The 19,011-nt window shown below is 41.1% G+C and overlaps 1 protein-coding gene across 1 annotated transcript in view; it reads right to left on the bottom strand.

The window, feature by feature from the left end:
* Window positions 1-280: 280 nt before the first annotated feature.
* immt (inner membrane protein, mitochondrial (mitofilin)) overlaps window positions 281-19,011 on the bottom strand; it is a 32,682-nt gene continuing 13,951 nt past the window's right edge. The window contains exons 8-14 of the mRNA XM_061290223.1: window positions 8,098-8,201; window positions 6,116-6,251; window positions 5,132-5,261; window positions 3,584-3,807; window positions 3,372-3,503; window positions 1,520-1,649; window positions 281-1,280 (exon numbers count right to left, since the gene is read on the bottom strand). Coding sequence (XP_061146207.1) covers window positions 673-1,280; window positions 1,520-1,649; window positions 3,372-3,503; window positions 3,584-3,807; window positions 5,132-5,261; window positions 6,116-6,251; window positions 8,098-8,201 — 1,464 coding nt within the window. The 3' untranslated portion in view covers window positions 281-672. The remainder of the gene's footprint in view (window positions 1,281-1,519; window positions 1,650-3,371; window positions 3,504-3,583; window positions 3,808-5,131; window positions 5,262-6,115; window positions 6,252-8,097; window positions 8,202-19,011) is intronic.

A 19,011-nucleotide genomic window follows, 5' to 3' on the forward strand; every position in this document is an offset into this window, starting at 1 on the left:
GTTAAAATAAATGCGTGTACGTTATTCCACAAACTTATATTTGACAATTCACACACAATTAAATATTTACATATCATACATGGTCACGTAATAAAAATAACTGTAAATTCACAAATGTATTTGTGGATCTCAAAAAACGTGAAGATTGCAGATGTGTTTTTATGAATCATTTTAACACCAGTCTCTCCCCATACGTATACAATACTTAATTGCGTTAAATCTAAAAAAAAAAAGAATGTTTTTATGAAATCCAAGAAGAAAAAGAATAACAAATTCCACCTGTTATTCATGATTTATTTGTGAAGTGCATTATTGACAAAAATAAAATGCAAACAGATTGCTCATATGATATTTTTATGAATTACAATTTCTTGAGCAAAAAACAAATTAAAGATGCCAAAAATAAGTACCTGGTTCAAGTGGGTTTATACAGATAACACCAGACTGAGTGGGTATATCAGTTATTTGTTTGTTGAATAATCATTGTGACAGTGTTTTTAAACAACCCATGAGTTTTTTGGGTTGATAAACCATCATTAGGTTTATGTGTGCTCAGACTACTAAAAATCTCTCCCCTAAGCAGAACGCAAGCTATTACTTTTCGAGCGTGGCAAAGGAAATTATTTGATACTTTTTAATGGAAGTGTCCTTCTTTTTAGTCAGACGGTAAGCCTATGGAGCTTGGGTGGTTCCTAACCCCACTGCATTTGCATAAGCAGACAACAAACTGACCACCTGCCTGGTTTCCAGAGTAAGTCTGGCTTCATTCAGCCAGTCCTCCGCCACTCTCCGAGCCTCTCCTGTCAGTTGGTTCACCAATTTAGCGGCTAACTCCAGATCACCGTGCTCTATGCAGTAGGTGGCATACGAAAGGAGCTTGAAAGGGTCTAAATCTTCAGCGGTTAGGTGGGCAGGCGGGACTTGCTGTTTTGCCTCAAGCAGAAGTGCTGCTTGCAGGTAGGAAAGGAAATACTGGTACAAGGAGTTGTGAGACTCATCAATAAGGGCAACCCTGCGAAGGAGTGAGTGCAAACCATGGAAGCGGGCTCGGAGAGAGGCCTCGCTGTACACGCCACGCTGCAGCGATTCTTGTGGAAGGGCTGAAGCAAGAGCCAAAGCAAATTCATTGTCATGGCAGCTGTCTCGCACAGCCTGAGCAGCGCCTTCCAATGGCTTAGTGGGCGAACCGGCATCAGCGGTTTTTAAGGTGTAGTTGAGCGCTTCCACAGAGAGCCACAGCTGATGAGCTTTTCGAGCCTCCTCCTCTGCAACCACATGGCCTGCACAGATGATAAATGTCAGTGCAGGTGCAACAAAGGCTGGCACTAACATCAGAGGCTCCTGAAATGCAATTAAGTATATAGCAGACAACTTAGTAAAGATGTAGAGGCAAGCTCAAACAATATAGATGTTTAGACCAGGATTTTTAAATCTGGCCGACTGACCTTGTGAACAAAAAAATAAAATCATTCAATCATTTCATATTGTCCGTGCAAATCTTGCGTTGAGAGAATCTTACTGTCTATCGCCTCCTCCACTCCCTTCAGTCTTGCATAGGCAGTATTCATATCCAGAGTAAAGTTATCCAGTTGCTCCTGACTCAGTTGACGGTATTGGGTCTCTTGTTCTAGCAGCTTACCGCTTAGGACCTAAAAGGACAACACAAGGGCATTCAGGACTGATATGGAGACAAGGAGCAATATAAGCAAAAACAACAATGATATTGCCAAACCCGCCTTTGTGACAGGTTAGGGCCATGGAGAATACAGGATTAGAGAAATACACTATCACGTTGCTGTCATTTCGATGTTAAACAAGTGTAATTTAAAGGGTGAGGCAATTAATCGACGACTAATGGATTATCAAAATATGATCAATAACCTTTGGTAATCAATCAACCAATCATTTGTATTCGTTTTTAATTTAAAAAATGTCCAAATCATTGGACTTTAAGCTTCTCAACAGTAAACATGATCAGATTTCTGTGGCCTACATGAAAAAAGGCTGATTAGCTTCTTCAATCATCTGTCCTTACTCGTGAAAAGCATCAATAAACATCTGTGCTTATTTTCTGACATGTTACAAAACCAAACTGGTAATTGAATTATAATGCTTGTACATTTTCTGCACTTTTTAATTGTCAATCTGAAATTATGTTCTAATTCTTACTAAAGGAATGGAAATTAACACGTTTTGATGTATCCGATTCATGGATTAATCAACAAAATAAGTGATGATTAAAAGAATCGTTAAATGCAGCCCTAGAATAGTCACAGCAGATGTGTGTGTGTGTGTGTGTGTGTGTGTGTGTGTGTGTGTGTGTGTGTGTGTGTGTGTGTGTGTGTGTGTGTGTGTGTGTGTGTGTGTGTGTGTGTGTGAATGGATATAACCCCTGCTCAAACATCATGTTTTTGTGATGACAAAATTTATTTCAAAACTTCTCCGCTCGATTAAAAAAAAAAAAAAACATTTTCAAGAGTCAAAGTAAAAATAAACTTGAGTAACATTGTTGCGCGCCCTTCTTTTAACTGGGGAGGTTAATTGGTGTTAGATCAGAGTCAGCACACACCCGAGAATAGTTTAAGTGTTAAATTTTAGGGGTGTAACGATTCATCAATACACATCGATTAATCGATATAATGCTCGACGATTTATTGGCATCGATGCTAAACGTAAACATCGATTTATATCGCCGTGTTTGACCTTGGACATTAGACGCAACTTTATTTTGAAATCCAGTTCATTGTTGCTTGCTTCCTCTTTCCGGGGGCAGTGCGCGCGTGTTGTGTTGTGAGCAGAGCAGGCACGTGAGAGGGGAGTCGGCAACTAGTACGCGGCTCCTGGGCTGGTGCTATGGCTAGTGTCCAAAAAGACGAGGAAATTTGCTCCCCTTTAGGCTTCAAGTCATTCGTTTGGAAGCACTTTGGATTCCAAAGAAAAGATGGCTCAACGGACAAGACACGTGCAATTTGTAAATCCTCCCATGCGGTGATCAAATATTCAGGGAGCACAAATCTCGCCGCACATTTAAAGAAAAAACACGACATCAAAGTTCAGTGTTAAAATAAGCACTTTGTATACTACAATACTCTTGTAATTTCCTAAATAAAGAGTTTGCAGTACCTTGTTGATTTTGCGTATGAATTGTTATAAATCAGGATATTGTTCTATATTTTTTATTAAAAAATAAATAAAAATCGATCGTAGAGCACTATATCGCGATGTATCGTGAATGAATCGCAGCAGGCTTTAAGATATCGGCAAATATCGTATCGTGTGGCTTTGTATCGATATGATATCGTATCGTGACAAAACCCGCGATTTACACCCCTATTAAATTTCTAAGCAAATCATGTGTTGGGCTCAATAACCTGCTCAGCTTCTGCTTTCAGTTCCTGCTCCTGCACTTTGAGGACCTCCTGAACATGGTCTGTGTGAGCAGCTGCCTGACGCCGAAGTTGAGTCCTCATCTCTGCTTCCATCACTTCCCTCAATTCTGACAGCTAAAGAAACAGACAATTATTTACTGCAATCCATCCATTTCTGATGATGGCAAAAGAACGCAGAAGCAGTCTCTTGGTACCTTCCTCTCCTGCTCAAGTCGCGCGTCCTCCTTGATGTGCTGCAAGGATGTGTTTACAGCTGCCTCCTGCACTCTCAGGTGCTCCAATTTCTGCTGCTCTAGAGCTGCATCAATATGGATCTGCTCCCTGACTCTCTGCTCAGCCAGCTCTCGGTTCAGCTGGTCAATGCGACGATGTGCATGGGCAATTAGAGCATTCAGGTCATCTGTTGACAGCTTACCAGCTAACACACACATACAAAAACACAAAGTTTTTTTTAAATTTTTGGATCTTGTACTGTGTATAACAATCTTTCCAGTAATAGCAAGAGTCGTAAAAGGCTGACAACTTTGAAAACCTAAATAAAACGTGTTGAAAAAGCCTGCATCGCTAAATTTATTCATGAAAAACATCTTAACCGGGAATCTGGAATTTGTAACCCCACTGTATATTTCCCATAGTCTAGCTTTATAGTGACTGGGTTTTAAATGTGTTACTCAAATCATCTGACTCATCTTAGCGAATACAGCTAAGCCTCGATTTTACGTGGACTTTGGGGTCCAGAATTTGGGAAGCGCCTTAACCCTTAAACCACGTTATAGAGAAAGTTCAGAGTCACGCATAGTGTATCGGGAAATTTCCAAATCCCAAAAGTCATTTTTAATTTCCATGTTTAAAATAGTCCATGATGTCCTTTTGCTTTACAGCTTTAGTCTGTTGCTTTCTTGCGAAATCCAGGATTTCTCAAAGATGCATCACTTTAGTCCACGTCCTGAGTTTCTAACCATTTGGGATAGTGATCATGTAGGGACGTTCTCTTCTATTAGCATAAGCAGCCCTTACCGATCACCGTCTCTGTGGTGGTTGCGTGTTGTTTTCTAAATCTTTTAAGGTTAGCAGTAAAATGTATTTACAACAAAATGAATTTTGGTCAATGACGAAACCACGTTAGACAGAAAGTCATGTAAAAGTGAGGCTTAACTGTACAATCATTCCCATCTTCATCCATCCATTCATCCATTTTCTGTACCGCTTAGTCCCCAAGGGGGTCGCGGGCGTGCTGGAGCCCATCCCAGCCGTCATCGGGCAGTAGGCGGGGGACACCCTGAACCGGTTGCCAGCCAATCGCAGGGCACACAGAGACAAACAATCATCCGCACTCGCACTCACACCTAGGGACAATTTGGAGTGCTCAATCGGCCTACCAAGCATGTTTTTGGGATGTGGGAGGAAACCGGAGTTCCCAGAGAAAACTCACCCGGGCCCGGGGAGAACATGCCAACTCCACACAGGGAGGGCCGGAGGTGGAATCGAACCCGCACCCTCCTAACTGTGAGGCGGACGTGCTACCCAGTACGTCACTGAGCCGCCCATTCCCGTCTTCATTTTAAATTAATTTTATTTGCATGCGTTAAATCATCTTTTCCTTATTTTTTAACACAGTATAAAACCTGTTTTCATACGTTTGGTGATACATTTTGGTTACGTTCCTTATTGGAATATTGCAATAAAACTGAAATTATAATATGGTCATCAAATTACTACAGTTATCAGATTGGGTGGCTTACTGAGTCCTTTCCAGTTGGCCTGAATCTCTGGAGTAAGGCTGCTCACTTCTCTTTGGAATTGCAGTTTGGCTTCATTTACCAGTTCACCATACTGGGAGACGATCTTAGCTTCTGACTCTGCAGACTGCACCTATCCAATAGTCAAAAGCACAAGAAAGAGAATGGTAGGATAAATATAGGGAAACAAAAGAAAAAAAAAAGTTAGAGGGAAACTTGAGGGGACAAAAACTGTACATTAAATATTAGGATTACCTAAAGTTTAGATAGTTGAACTGGCAACTTCAATCTATTTTATTAGTTTTGAGAAAAAAACACTTCAAGATGTTCATCTCATTGAAATACGTGATTATGATTGATCAGTTTTGGATTCAAATGGGAATTGAAAAAGGCAGCTGTAGTTGCATGTGTACGTGTATGTGCATGATTATCTAATCTCTTACCTTTAGCACAATGGTGATGCAATTTTTTTAATGAAATATGTTGTGGCTACTCAGAATAAGACGTTGAGTTCACTACAACCGCTCCGCTGTATTCACACGCCAGTAGACTTGAGGTGTGTTCAAGACCACTCACAAAGTAAGACATCTCAAAATTACGTGGAAATAAAGCTCATATAGTGAATGAAGCAGCACTTGTTTGGAATGATTTTGGTAAGGAATTAGCGCAAAAGAAAGCACAAAAAAGCTAAATGATAATAATAGTAATTTAGTATGATTATGGCTCTTTAAGATAACTAAAGACTTCCAATTAACTTGAGGTTTAAATTTATGATGAATGATTTATAATGTATTGGCAATCTGTCCAGGTTTTACTCTGTCTCACAGCCTACATGCACTAAAATTAGTTGGGATAGACTCAAGAAAGTGAATGTTGCTTATAATATCAAGCAGATAATTTAATATTGAATAAGGTGGTAATTTAAATCGCAATTCCATCAAGGTGTGTATGTTAGTACTTGACTAACGTCTGAACAGATACGCTTACCTTGTTGACCACTTTATCTAAGTCCACCACCATTTTAAGGAGATTCTCTTCTGCTGCTAACGTGAGGGCCCGGACAGCAGGGACATTCAGCTCCTTGGATTTGTCAATGACAGACTTGAGATTGTCCAAGGCCTCGCTACAACAAGAGAGGAATAGTAAGACTGGTAAAATCACACAAAATCATAATAACTCATTTTAAACTAAATTATTAAGTGTCCTATGTTATCTTTATTAAATTAATATAAAAAAAACAGAATACTTATATTAACATATGGATAATTTGGTAAATTACTATGTAAACAACTGAAGTTGTCAAAAGAGATACAATTTGAAAACAGTGAATCGCTGCAATGCTGCCGTTCAGTGTTTGTTTTTCTTCCTCTGGAAGGCACCTAACTGCACAGTACAATATAGAAAATTAAAATGCAATGGAAAGTCAATGAGTATCTAAAATAATGGTAATTTAAGAAGACTCTTTTTAATCTCTTGTGCTCGGATTAGCTACTTGTATTGTAATATCATGTATTCTCAGATGGAACACTCTGTGGCGATATTCACACCGCAGTTCTTTATGCTCAATTTGGATTTTGTGTGACTGTGGTCACATTGAAAAACATTGGATATGAATCTGATCCAGGACTACATATAAAAATGGCCTAGTTCAGATTTGAAAAAGAAAATACATAAACCAACATAGGAATTGAGACGTTCAAACTGTCTTAAAGGGAGGGTAAAGCGAGGATGGTTGATTTTTCACGAGCCCAGTTCATGTATTTCTTCTAATCAGGAAAATGAAAAAAGTTTGCATTTTCTATTTTATCCATTCATTTTGGAGCAATAATGAAACAATGAGAACAATGAATGCCCCACTTCTCCTGTCCATGTCTTGGTTGATGACGTCATGGAAGGAAGCGATCACAATTTCCCCATTGGACATCATTGTAAAGACTATCATTTAGAATTTACAGAAACAGCTATCAATTGGCATCAAAATTTACAGAGGCATCTGAACATATGACTAGTTCAACATATCACAAGGATTAACCTCTTTGTGACTGATTTAAGAGCAATAAATGAGCAGGTTCTCTGCAGCTGAAGTGCCCTGGCACGTCTGTCTATTGCCTTTCACCAGTCAACAATATACGCAAACACGACGCGTTCTGAGAGGCTTTTTGTGAGCCAAATTGTTCATGTGTCAGCATTCCTTCCGTGATGAGGTCAGGCTGATGTGTCAAATCAAGCAAACTCCACCCAAAAAATGGGCGTCAGTAAATGTACCACCCTTGTGTTCCAAAATGCCGTTAAATCTCTTCTCTGAGTTTTTTTTCATGGGGGAATTGTAGCACTCTATCACATAAGTGCCAATGTTGGCTCGCTTTATCGTCCCTTTAATAAAAAAAAAATCTGATATGAGTTGCATATGGGCAAAAAAGCTGCAGTGTGAACAAAGCTTTTTTTTTTCCATTTTAAGATCAACGATGACACCAACTGTCTTCCATCTTACAAGGCTTCAGATAGGGAGCTTAAAAACCACAGGAAAGTTCTGATAATTCAGGGGAGAAAAAAATTAAAACTATCACGGTTATATATTTTAATCATTTGATAATTTGACGCGGCAAAATATGTTTGTGCAAAACTGGCCAGAGGTGCATACAATATAAATGTGTTTATACAAGTGGGAACTATAAGTGGGAATTATAAGTCTGTTGTTAAAAAACGTGGTCTCTATATCACAGTTTCACTGATTGCAAGTAGATCTGCACGGCATCCTTGTGACGAGGGTTTACTTCACTCTATCACACCTGGACATCAAGTAAACCAAACAAAATATACTCTACAATTCAAAATAAATCAGTTTGCGTAAGCGGAACTTGTAACTTTGGCTTATACCAATGACAAAACCCAACCGAAATTATAGGACAAATACAATTAGCCGTGGTTTTTCCAAATAGCTTGTTCGATGGTCAAACAAAATTGCTTACTTAGCTTTCTGCAGAGCTGTTCCCGCATCGCTTACTGCAGCTGCTCTATTTGCAAGACAAGCTTCAAGATCTTTCCACTGGGCTGACTTCTCCTGTGGCGGAACCTGAAAAAGACAACAGCTGTTACTGTGGTGTTTCGGGGCATCAACAATTGGCCTACCGTGTTTTTCTATGCATAATGCGCCTCCGTGCATAATACGCACCCTAAAAATGGCATGTCGATGCTGGAAAAAAGCCTGTACCCATGTATGATACGCACCCAAATTAAACTCTTACTTAAGTCCGTAAACGTAAAATTATTTAAGAAAAAAGATCCTCTTTGGGAACAACCGGATGTTATTCTGCCGGTCAGTATCACTGCACATGCGCTAGCAAACTCGATAGCGAAGAAATTTTTCGGATTTGTGTAGGGTACATTGTGACAGCAAACTAGCAGGTGATTGAGCAAGCGTCTGATACGAGTGCATTGTGTTCGTATGGAGCGTGTTTGAAGCGAACAGCAGAGAAGAAAGGAACAAGGCAAAGTGTTGTGAAATAAAATATTACCTGTAATACGCATTTAGGTAGAGAACTGAACTCTCGCTCTTTATATAGCTGACGTGTCTCGCGCATCCATTCTGCGCATCTGTAATGGCGGCCTCCGTATAATATCCGGTTTGCGATGGAGATTAAAAAAAGAAACAATATTTGACAATAACACACCATCAAGGATTGCACCATCGCATCAACCCTAACCCTAACCCATGCATATTGCGCGCCCCAGATTTTAGGAGAATAAATTAGTTAAATTTTGCGCATTATGCATGGAAAAACACGGTATTTAGGGAGAACAACCCAGTAACCGCCCCCCCTCAGAAACTACACTTGCGTTTAAATGACCAACAGATAAATTGTTGAATTCTTGGAGAATTTTATAGTCATTGTACAGATATGAACCATCTTGGGATCAATAAATGCATCAGGAGCCACTGGGTGCAGTTATTGCTCAAGAGTACTTTGAAAAGGTAACCGGAGACACCTTTTAACTGGGCCCCTAAACTCATTTGTAATACCGTATTGGCCCGAATATAAGACGACCCTGATTATAAGACAACCCCCTCTTTTTCAAGACTCAAGTTTGAAATAAGACTTTTTGAACACCAAATTTAATTCTTATACAGGAAATGATTACATCTGAAACAAATGATTATAACAATATATTCGAGAGAAAAAGCACGTTATTTTGCCTCATTCAAATCATGCAAAAACTGTCTATCACATCTTAATGAATGAACATTTAAATATGTAAACTAAAGTGCAATCACATTTGTAAATGAATGGCTTCTGGTTTTTGAAATGTAAATAAACCAATCTACTGTGAAAAAACAACAAAATTGCAATAGCTGCATTAACCATCAAAGTGAAGTCTAACTGTAATCTTGAAACAAATCTGAATAAGGAAAAACATTGCAATAAAATAATGCAAACTGCTACCGCTATTGTTGGGGAGCCTGAGGACTGTATAGGGCACAGGTGTCAAACTCAAGGCCCGGGGGCCAGATACGGCCCACCACATCATTTTATGTAGCCCGCAAAGACAAATGGTGCATATTTGTGTGTCATTACTAGGATTGCAAATTGTCTTCACTTTTAGTAACATTTTTTTTTAAATATTTGACCAGTTTTTACTCGTCTGATTTGAAAATGAGTTATTTGTCTGTTTGTTTTGTAGCTTTTACTGTATATAATATGAGGTGCTCATACATTTATTTGGGTTGCCAGTCATAATGGCCCTCCGAAAGAAGCTATGACTACAATGCGGCCCGCAAAAAAAATGAGTTTGACACCCCTGGTATAGGGGGTTGGCTCGGATGGTTATGCTCTTTTCGCCCCCCGGGTGTCGGTCAGAACACAGGAGGGAAGACGGGGTTCAGTTTTGATTGCTTTACTGAATTATTGGCAAAAAAGTAACAGGCACTGAGGCTCTTAGGGGCATACAGGCAAACTGTCAAAAGGGTATAGGCACACGTTTGGTCGTAAGGATGTGAGAGCAGGTGTGTGCAGTGTACATGGGTGAGTCTTTGGGTGTGTGAATGTGATTCTTGTGTGTGAGATTATTGTAAGAAGCGTGTGAAGGGTGTGTGTGGGTGTGGGTGTGTGTGTGTGTGGGTGTGTGTGTGTGTGTGTGTGTGTGTGAGCGTGGTTCTGCAACAGACAGAAATACAGCACGTAAGTCAACGCTCAACTTCTGACGTCACACAACACTAGTAGACGGCACACATTGCATAACTAACTGCGCGTAACTGTTCCGCTATACTAAATAACCATAATGAAATACTTTCGGCAACACACCATACCTACGTCATCGAAACAACAAAATACATTTGCTGGCGACCGATAGTCGCCGTGCCGCTGCGTAACGGCTGTAGTGATGCATGTACGCTGCTCGTACGATGCGAGGCAAACTTAAAGGAGCGCGCCGGACCTGTCAATCAAATGGCGCGCACATGAAGCAAACCGCAATCGGACAAACGGCACAACAGTGGACAGTAGTCTTAGGGTTTGCAGAATATCTTCATCGTATGATTATGTTGGAATGTAACCAGTAATGATTTACCTAGCTTGTCGTGTCTTAACAAAAGTAGTAGAACAAAGTGCTAAGATCTTTTCAACTGATTGACTAGCAGAGGAAGCAATCAAAGTTGCTTTATTTACACTACGTCGTAAAGGATCCCCTGCTATGCTTTAATCAGCAGGCCAGGGGCTTCACCCCATCCTGTCTTCCCACACCCCCACTTTCAACCCCACTCTGTTTCTCTCAATAAAAATGCACCTGATGAGGCCTGAGTCAGATCTCATTCGACCATCGCTGTAAACACAGCGACGAGTGGTCTCTCCACCTGCAGGTGTCTAAAAGGACTTACCGTAAATTCCGGACTATAAACCGTACCGGACTATAAGCCGCACCAGCTAAAATTGGGGGATATTTTAGTTTTTTTCTTATATAAACCGCACCGGACTATTAGCCGCACGTGCACACGCATTTTTTTACAGAGAAAGACCATTCACAGAAAGCCTTTTTAAAGTTTTAATAACATACTTTAACATGTCTTTCTAAACATTGCCTGTGACGAAGGGTTTAGAGCCCTTTGACGCAGGTCACCTAGCGTGCATTCCTACTAAAGCTCATAATAGTCGCAAGCAACACAGCCAGAATAAGCAGCAGCCATAGTAGTGTTTCAAAATAGTATTTTTGTTGTTGTTTTTTTCTTCACGATACCGCAGTGTGTAAAAGTGATCAAGTCATCACAAAAATCACGAAAGAAAATCCTTATACAAGCCGCACCTGACTATAAGCCGCAGGGTTCAAAATTTGGGAAAAAAGTCGCGGTTTATAGTCCGGAATGTACGGTACTTGTCTCCTGTGTGGTTCTTGCAAAATAAGTTAGAGTGAGCACCACCCTAACAAGTAGTAACAATGAAATGTATATACTCACTGTCAGGGTTTTCCAAAACTATCTTGATCATATGATTATGTTGGAATGTATGTAATCGGTAATAAATAACCTAGGTAGATTAGTTTTATGCTTATGTTGGTGTGTAACCAGTAATAAATAACCTAGCTTGTCCCATCCTACACAATGTCGTAAAACATCCCCTGCTCTGCTAATCTAGAGGTCAAGGGCTTTAACTTGTCTATTCAGTCCACTGTCACCCCCACCCTTTTTCTCGTAATAAAGATGCTCTTGTGGGAAGCGAGAGTCAGACGTCATTCGATCATTGCTGTACGCACAGTGATGAATGGACTCTCCGCCTGCAGGTGGCCGAAAAGATTTAATTGTCTCCCATGTTGTTCTTGCAAAATAAGTTAGAGTGACCACCACTAACATTTTGGTGCCGAAACCCGGGACCCTCATACCCGCCATCTGGCTGACGGAGGAAGACGTGCTGCATTGCCGACAAGCCAGCGTCCATTAGGAGGACCTGGAATAGAAAGTCCTGAAAAGAGAACTTCTTCGCTGGGCCAGCATCTTAAGTCTGCCTTCGTCTGACAGAGGTGGATTGACGGGACCCGGCAGTGTAACGAACCAGGAGACACGTAAGTTAAAGAAAAAAAGAGCTGGTACGGCTTTGGTTTGTCCGAGCTATGAGATACGGCTTTGGTTTGTCCGAGCTATGAGATACGGCTTTGGTTGGTCCGAGCTATGAGATACGGCTTTGGTTTGTCCGAGCTATGAGGTACGGCTTTGGTTTTTGTCCAAGCTATGAGATACGGCTTTGGTTTTTGTCCAAGCTATGAGATACGGCTTTGATTTGTTCGAGCTATGAAACGCGTAAATAATTAAAGGTGCACGAGATATACGGCTTTGGTTTGTCCGAGCTATGAGAGATACGGCTTTGTTTTTTCCAAGCTAAGAAACAGCTGGGATTCTTGTCCCAGTGGAAGGAACGGGCTAAGAAAAAACAGAGCTTTTTCTTGCTTGAAGAAGGGCGTAGACTCTTTTTTTGTTGGGTTTTTTTGTCCGTTTTTCCAAGCTGTATGCATGAAAGTTGTGTGGTTGAGTGTGACTGGTAGGATAAATTGACTAAAAAGCAGTTCTAGCATTGATCGACGGCAATAACACAGGCTAGTAATTTGTTGGAAGATCAATTTAAAGCTGTATTGAGGATCCTCAAAGAAAATAAAAAGATTGAAAAAAAAAACTGGAAAAACTAAAATTAAGATGGGAAAAAGGAACGATAAATCTCTAGCTCTTGAAGGAGATGAGAAGTTCATGGCGAGTAGATTTCTTAATTGTATGCAATACATGCCGAAGTGGAAGAAAAAGTATGAAGTACAAGGAAAGTTGAAAAGTAACAAAAGACAGAAAGTTGAAAAGTGATGAGGCTGCGACTATGTTTGTCAGGCTGGAAGACAACGAGGCCATAGTGCGCAGGCGCACTGTCCCGGATGCAGCGCAAGCAGAGGAGCAAGGGAGGCATTCCGCTCATGCGCAAAACTTGTATACAACTACTATGCAGTGGGACAGGCATGCTGAAAAAGTGATCCAAAAAGGCAAAAGTTCTGATGTATTTCATCTAGATGATGATAATGATCTAAATGAAGATACAACGATCTTCTTCCAAAGTTCCCAAAGGGGAGAGGAAGAGTTAGAGACCAACAAGGCCGAAGGCCACCATATAATTCAAAACCCCCATCAGATTCTGACAACTGTTGGAACTGTGGGAAACGTGGACACTGGTCAAGAGAGTGTTTTAGAAAAAGAAAAAAAAGAAAAAAGCGGTGCCAGTCAAGGGGCAGAGGAAGAGGCAGAGGAAAAGTCACATTTACAGCATGACAAGCTTCCTCTCCTTTGACCGCTCATGCTAATACAGAGAAAGAAAGAATAGATGCCCATATGACAGCAAAACATGTCATTGTCAGATTATTGGAACATTCATAGAGCTCCTGTCCATACAAGAAGTATGACAATGCTGTTTGTATGCCCAACGACAAATTACCAGGTATCAAATTGTGTGTGTACACTAAAGTTAAAATTTGCAAATCAAGTGGTAAATAAATGCAACTTGCTTCTAGAAGATAAATGAAAGATTAGAATGTGCTGTCCTCGTGTGTGTGGGAGGGACCAGCTCATGATCGACCACAGGAAATGGCCAGCCTGTGACGAATCATTGGTGCTGGAACCTACCTTACGCGCGCGAGAGCTGTGCATGTGTTAAAATGATGAAGATTGGCTAAACTTTTAGTGTAAAGAAATTTGCTAGACTGTGGTCTATTCAATTTGCACCGCAGAACAGAAACGATTTGGAAAGATAAAAATGAGAGGAAAAGAGAGAAATGTGTTTGCGAGCAGAAGTAGATCCACACTAGTGCATGTTAAGTGTCGAGCCCTCATGAGAAATTTGAAAAAAAAACGACAGAACATGCTTTCAGGAATTGGAAGAAGCAAAATTGTGAATTTAAGACATTGCAATGCTACGTTTAATAGGAATAATTAATTGATGGTGTTATAAATTTATACAATCCTCTATATGCGAACTAAATCTGGGAGATTGAGTTCTTTAAATTTAAAAACAAAGAAAAGTTCAGATTAATTTGCCAGTAGTTTTTATGAGCTGAGTTTTTTGGATTGGTGGATTGTTCTATCAGGAACCCTGAGTTGTATATGAATGTTGTGTGGTGAGCTTGGATAAATGGAGACCAATGTGATAGACTCCTTTTTGGAAACTGTGTGAGATGTAAATGAGCATTGATGAATGATTCCCTGAATGAAAGGAAAATACAGGTTGAATGGTTGAAGTTGTTGGCGACTACTATGGAAAATTAGTAGAGCGACTTTGATGAAAGAGTGATTTTGAGTAAGTTAAATGCTAAAATGAAAAATGTAGCTTTTGGATTAATAATTAACTAGAGAAAAAAAAAAACAGTAACACATGCAGAAGATGTGTGAACTAGGAAATTGAGGAGCGTTTTGGAAAGAAAATCAAATTAATTGATGATGGGTTTATATCTAGAACACATTCTCCCAAAAGGTTTGTCAAGGTGTGAGGCATGGGCGTTGCCAAGCCTCAGAAGGAGGGAGTGAGTAGGACAGATAGTGGAAGATAGTAATACAACACTTTACGACATATGGATTTTCTAATACATTTGGTGTCATACTGTGGTAAATTTCTATTCTGGTATCATGCAATGTATATCTCACTAGTAAGCCTAAGTGTGACCGGGTCATGTTTTGGGTCAAGTTCCTGCGGGATTGTTTGGGCCTGATCTCATTGGCACGAGACATCTGGTCTCCATTAACAACTGACAAGATATGCACCCGAGTGAGGAAAGGGAGGCTAACTCATAAATAATGAGGAGATATTGGGAGTAATCTGTTGGTCCTTTCTTTAAGACCCTTCCTGGTGTAGATAGGTTCGCAACACGAGAGATTTAGAGGTTCAAAAGAAAGACCGTTAAAAGAAAACTATTGATTTGGACAATTGCAGGCTAACAGGAGCATGAGAAAGAAGAGCTAAGAAGCGGGATCCAATTTGATCAGGGAGATTGGAAATTTACAGCACTATATTCTAAGTCACATTTTTGAGCAAGCATGACACAGGTAATAACGTTTGCGAGGTCAAGACATAGATCAGAGCTAGATGTGGAACGCAGACCTCGTTGAGTTAATTTTGAATAATGATACTGAAGACAATGTACTGTTCCATTAGATTGGAACTATAGACAAAACGTAGCTCGAAAATAGGATGAGTTAAAGGACTTACAATATAACGACGAGATTGCTGTTACTAGGAGAATTTGAAGTTTGGTAAACAAACGTTACTAGCGAATTGATGGCAGCAGCTACATTTGATTACAAGTTTGATGTCCCAGTCTGTCACTCTCAGTGCCAGGATCCCTGAAACTCGATCCCGAGACTCCGCCTGCAGCCGTGGACGACTATGAAACGGTGCTTGGCTTTGAGGCACCTATGACCTTTGGCAAGGACAAGGAAAGACTGTTGTTGTACTTGTTGTACAAGTACACTCCAGAGGAAAGACGACATCCTCGGGGACGAGAAAAGACAGTGAGAAGCGGAGGAACTCACAATGTTGAAAATGGACTCATTTGAACAATGGACTCATTCGAGAGTGATGGATGGGTTGGCTCTGAAGCAACAACAAAAGAGCACCAACTTGAGAGGGTGAGGTGCGGCAAAAGATATGGACTTGAAATGTCCGACGGCCAAATTGCACTCCTTGCTGTGGCGTTGCTAAATTTGGTGAAGCTTGGGTCAAACTGAACAGGAGCTTCATTGTGCGCTGAGTTTGACAGAACTGAGGAGATTTGTTAAAAAATAATAATGATAATAATTAAATAATGCGTAAAGCTACAGAGAAAAGCATCATAATCGGAGACTGAACAGATTTGGATAGGACAAATAGGCTAAAACGGTAGGAAACAAGAGCGACATCTGATATTTTGGCTCGTCAGGCTTAAGAAGTAGAGGTCGAATTACGTATATAAATTTTAGAATAGGACATTTAGACTAAAGTGAATTCAGTCAAGAGGAAGCTAGGTTGCTCAATGTACCTACTCATTAAAATAGTAAGTTCGTTGCACCACAGTGGAGTTTGGGTGGTCAGAAAGTTGGATACCTTCAATTTTTGACTTTCACACGATCATGCATAGGATCGCACAAGGCGACAGTTAACAAGACTGACTGCAATGGGGGTCACTTACAACTGCACCGACATGGAAAAGTAGAAGTAAGGGAGTTGAGTAAGGGATTATATGCTAAACGGTCCACTATACAGTTACCAATAGGAGGTTCTATCAAAAGAAGCTACATGAGGGATGTATGGAATACCTTTGTGTGTTCTGTATTTGTGCGTAATCTCTGTAAAGTTGTGTCAGGCTGTTGTTGTTCATCTGAGCCTTGGGTGCGCGCTCGGTGTGTGTGCGTTTATGTGCACAACCTGTGTGGGTGCGAACGTGTTAGGAAGAAGACGGCATGGAAAAGGGAATCTCCTTTAAGACAGGAGGCAATAAATGGGAAAGCCCCTGTCATGAACGGTCTTTGGTTAGGAGGAATCATTAGGAAGTGCTCAAACTCTTCTTTCAAACACTCCTATCTGCCTCGTTCAAAAAGGCATTACAATTGACTACAAGAGTTGCAAAAAGCAGACGGAGAACATAGGTAGCTCAGCATGATCAGGGCACTCAGGCTGAAGGATGTGTCAAATGCAAATTTACTGCCGCCTGATCTTTCCTCCTCACAGGTCGACAACCCCATCAATCCAGGAGACTGGGTCTACATCAAGGTCATCAAAAGAAAGAACTGGGCCAGCCATGGTGGGAGGGACCATTCCAAGTCTTGCTGACTTCCCCCACCGCAGTGAAGATCGCTGTACGACTCAGCTGGATTCACCTCAGCCACTGCAAGCTACAGGGAGTGCTGGACCCCTCATTTCGGGGTGGTGGCGGCGAAGTCTACGAACAACGATCCCAACTCCGCTAGGCGGGGGTATGTCTCGGTGTTCCTGTCATCTTAGTAGCAACGGGGCTCCACATGCCAGGTGGATCCGCTGCTGCGTTGTGGTTGGAGCATGCTATAGTCTATGGACACATCTGAACAGACAGAGTGTCAATGTTGACCGTGAAAAACGATGGTCACACGGTGAGAACTTTGAGGACTGGTCATGGGACCCCAGAAACCCATACGAAGCCAACACTTGGTACCGGTATGTGAAGGTCACTGTGGGAGCGCACACACAGGTGGGATGTTATGTGTGTGTTCAAAAACTCCCCTTTCTCCACACAAGTTCACTTGGTGGCCAAAGCAATGAATGTCACTGAAGCAAAATGTATGGCATCCATGGGAAGAGTTGGATATCAACACCGTGTTGTCAGTCAGTGACGCTACCCCTACCGCCCTGGACTCGCAGGAATGAATTTGTGATTGAACTCTTTTGGATTGATCCCAATGTAACTGTTTGAGGACGACAGATGCCACAGGTGGCCTAAACAAAGAGGCTACTTGGAATGGACTACACGTGTTTCATCCAAGACAACAAGACCCACGAATGCATTAACGACAACTGCTCTCCAGGAGGAAACTGGATGGGAGCTTTGGACATCACCGCTGTGTGCCAGGATGGGAGAGCCACTTCAAGGCGTAAGGGCTCTCCTGCCAACATGGCTGCACCATTGGACGGGACCTGCTTCATTCGGAACGGATCGTGGCTTTATTTTCATTTTTTATTGATAGCATTCTGGTCGCCTAAGGCAGAGGGACCGTGTGAGACTTTCCCTGCATATTAACATCGGCCAACAGGTTTTTAGATCACACAATAAGTTTGGACTGGAGTATTGAGGGAAAACCTCATCTTCACTGGAAGTTATTGCTATCATTGGTTGTTGTTTTCGTCATGTTTCACCCTACACGTTCCCCAGCCCGTCCGCTGTCATCTCTGTTTTTTATTGATTTTTTTTGTTAGTGTTTTTTTTATTTTTACTATTCTTCTTTATATTTTCTTGCTTGTGTTTGTGGATTGGGTTGACATAATCATATGATAAAACAGGAGGGATATGTCACGGTTTTCCAAAACTATCTTGATCATATGATTATGTTGGAATGTATGTAATCGGTAATAAATAACCTAGGTAGATTAGTTTTATGCTTATGTTGGTGTGTAACCAGTAATAAATAACCTAGCTTGTCCCATCCTACACAATGTCGTAAAACATCCCCTGCTCTGCTAATCTAGAGGTCAAGGGCTTTAACTTGTCTATTCAGTCCACTGTCACCCCCACCCTTTTTCTCGTAATAAAGATGCTCTTGTGGGAAGCGAGAGTCAGACGTCATTCGATCATTGCTGTACGCACAGTGACGAATGGACTCTCCGCCTGCAGGTGCCCGAAAAGACTTACCGTATTTTCCGCCCTAAACGGCGCACCTAAAAACCTAAATTTTTATCAAAAGTCAACAGTGCGCCTTATAGTCCGGTGCGCCTTATATATGGATCAAGTGATGAATTTGTTGATCCATACTGGTTACACACAGTGCTCTGCCAAAATGTTTTAGTACGACTAGTAAATTACAAGGTCGCATCGCTTCCCAGCATTACGGTAACTGTAGTCAGGGGGCGTCACCGAATAGCTGTTGTACCTGCGAGGCAATTTTATTTTAAAAATAGGCTGCTCCGTTAATGTTTCGAGTAAATCTACGGATCGATATGGAAGGGAAACATAGGTAAGTAGTACCAATGCGTTCGATCAAACTTTAGTCAGTTCTGATCATTTTATAGGAGCTCGTCTGAGAGACGCGATTGTTTACACTTTGCTGAGGCTCATGGGAGATTGCGAGCTGAGGGTCATGGGTTTTTGCGGATGGCTAATGCTATAACGATAGCTGCTATACGCGCGAGGCTATTTCATGTCAAAAAAGGCTG

This window comes from Syngnathus typhle, linkage group LG1 (assembly GCF_033458585.1).
Source record: "Syngnathus typhle isolate RoL2023-S1 ecotype Sweden linkage group LG1, RoL_Styp_1.0, whole genome shotgun sequence".
In the NCBI taxonomy this organism is placed as follows: Eukaryota; Metazoa; Chordata; class Actinopteri; order Syngnathiformes; family Syngnathidae; genus Syngnathus; species Syngnathus typhle.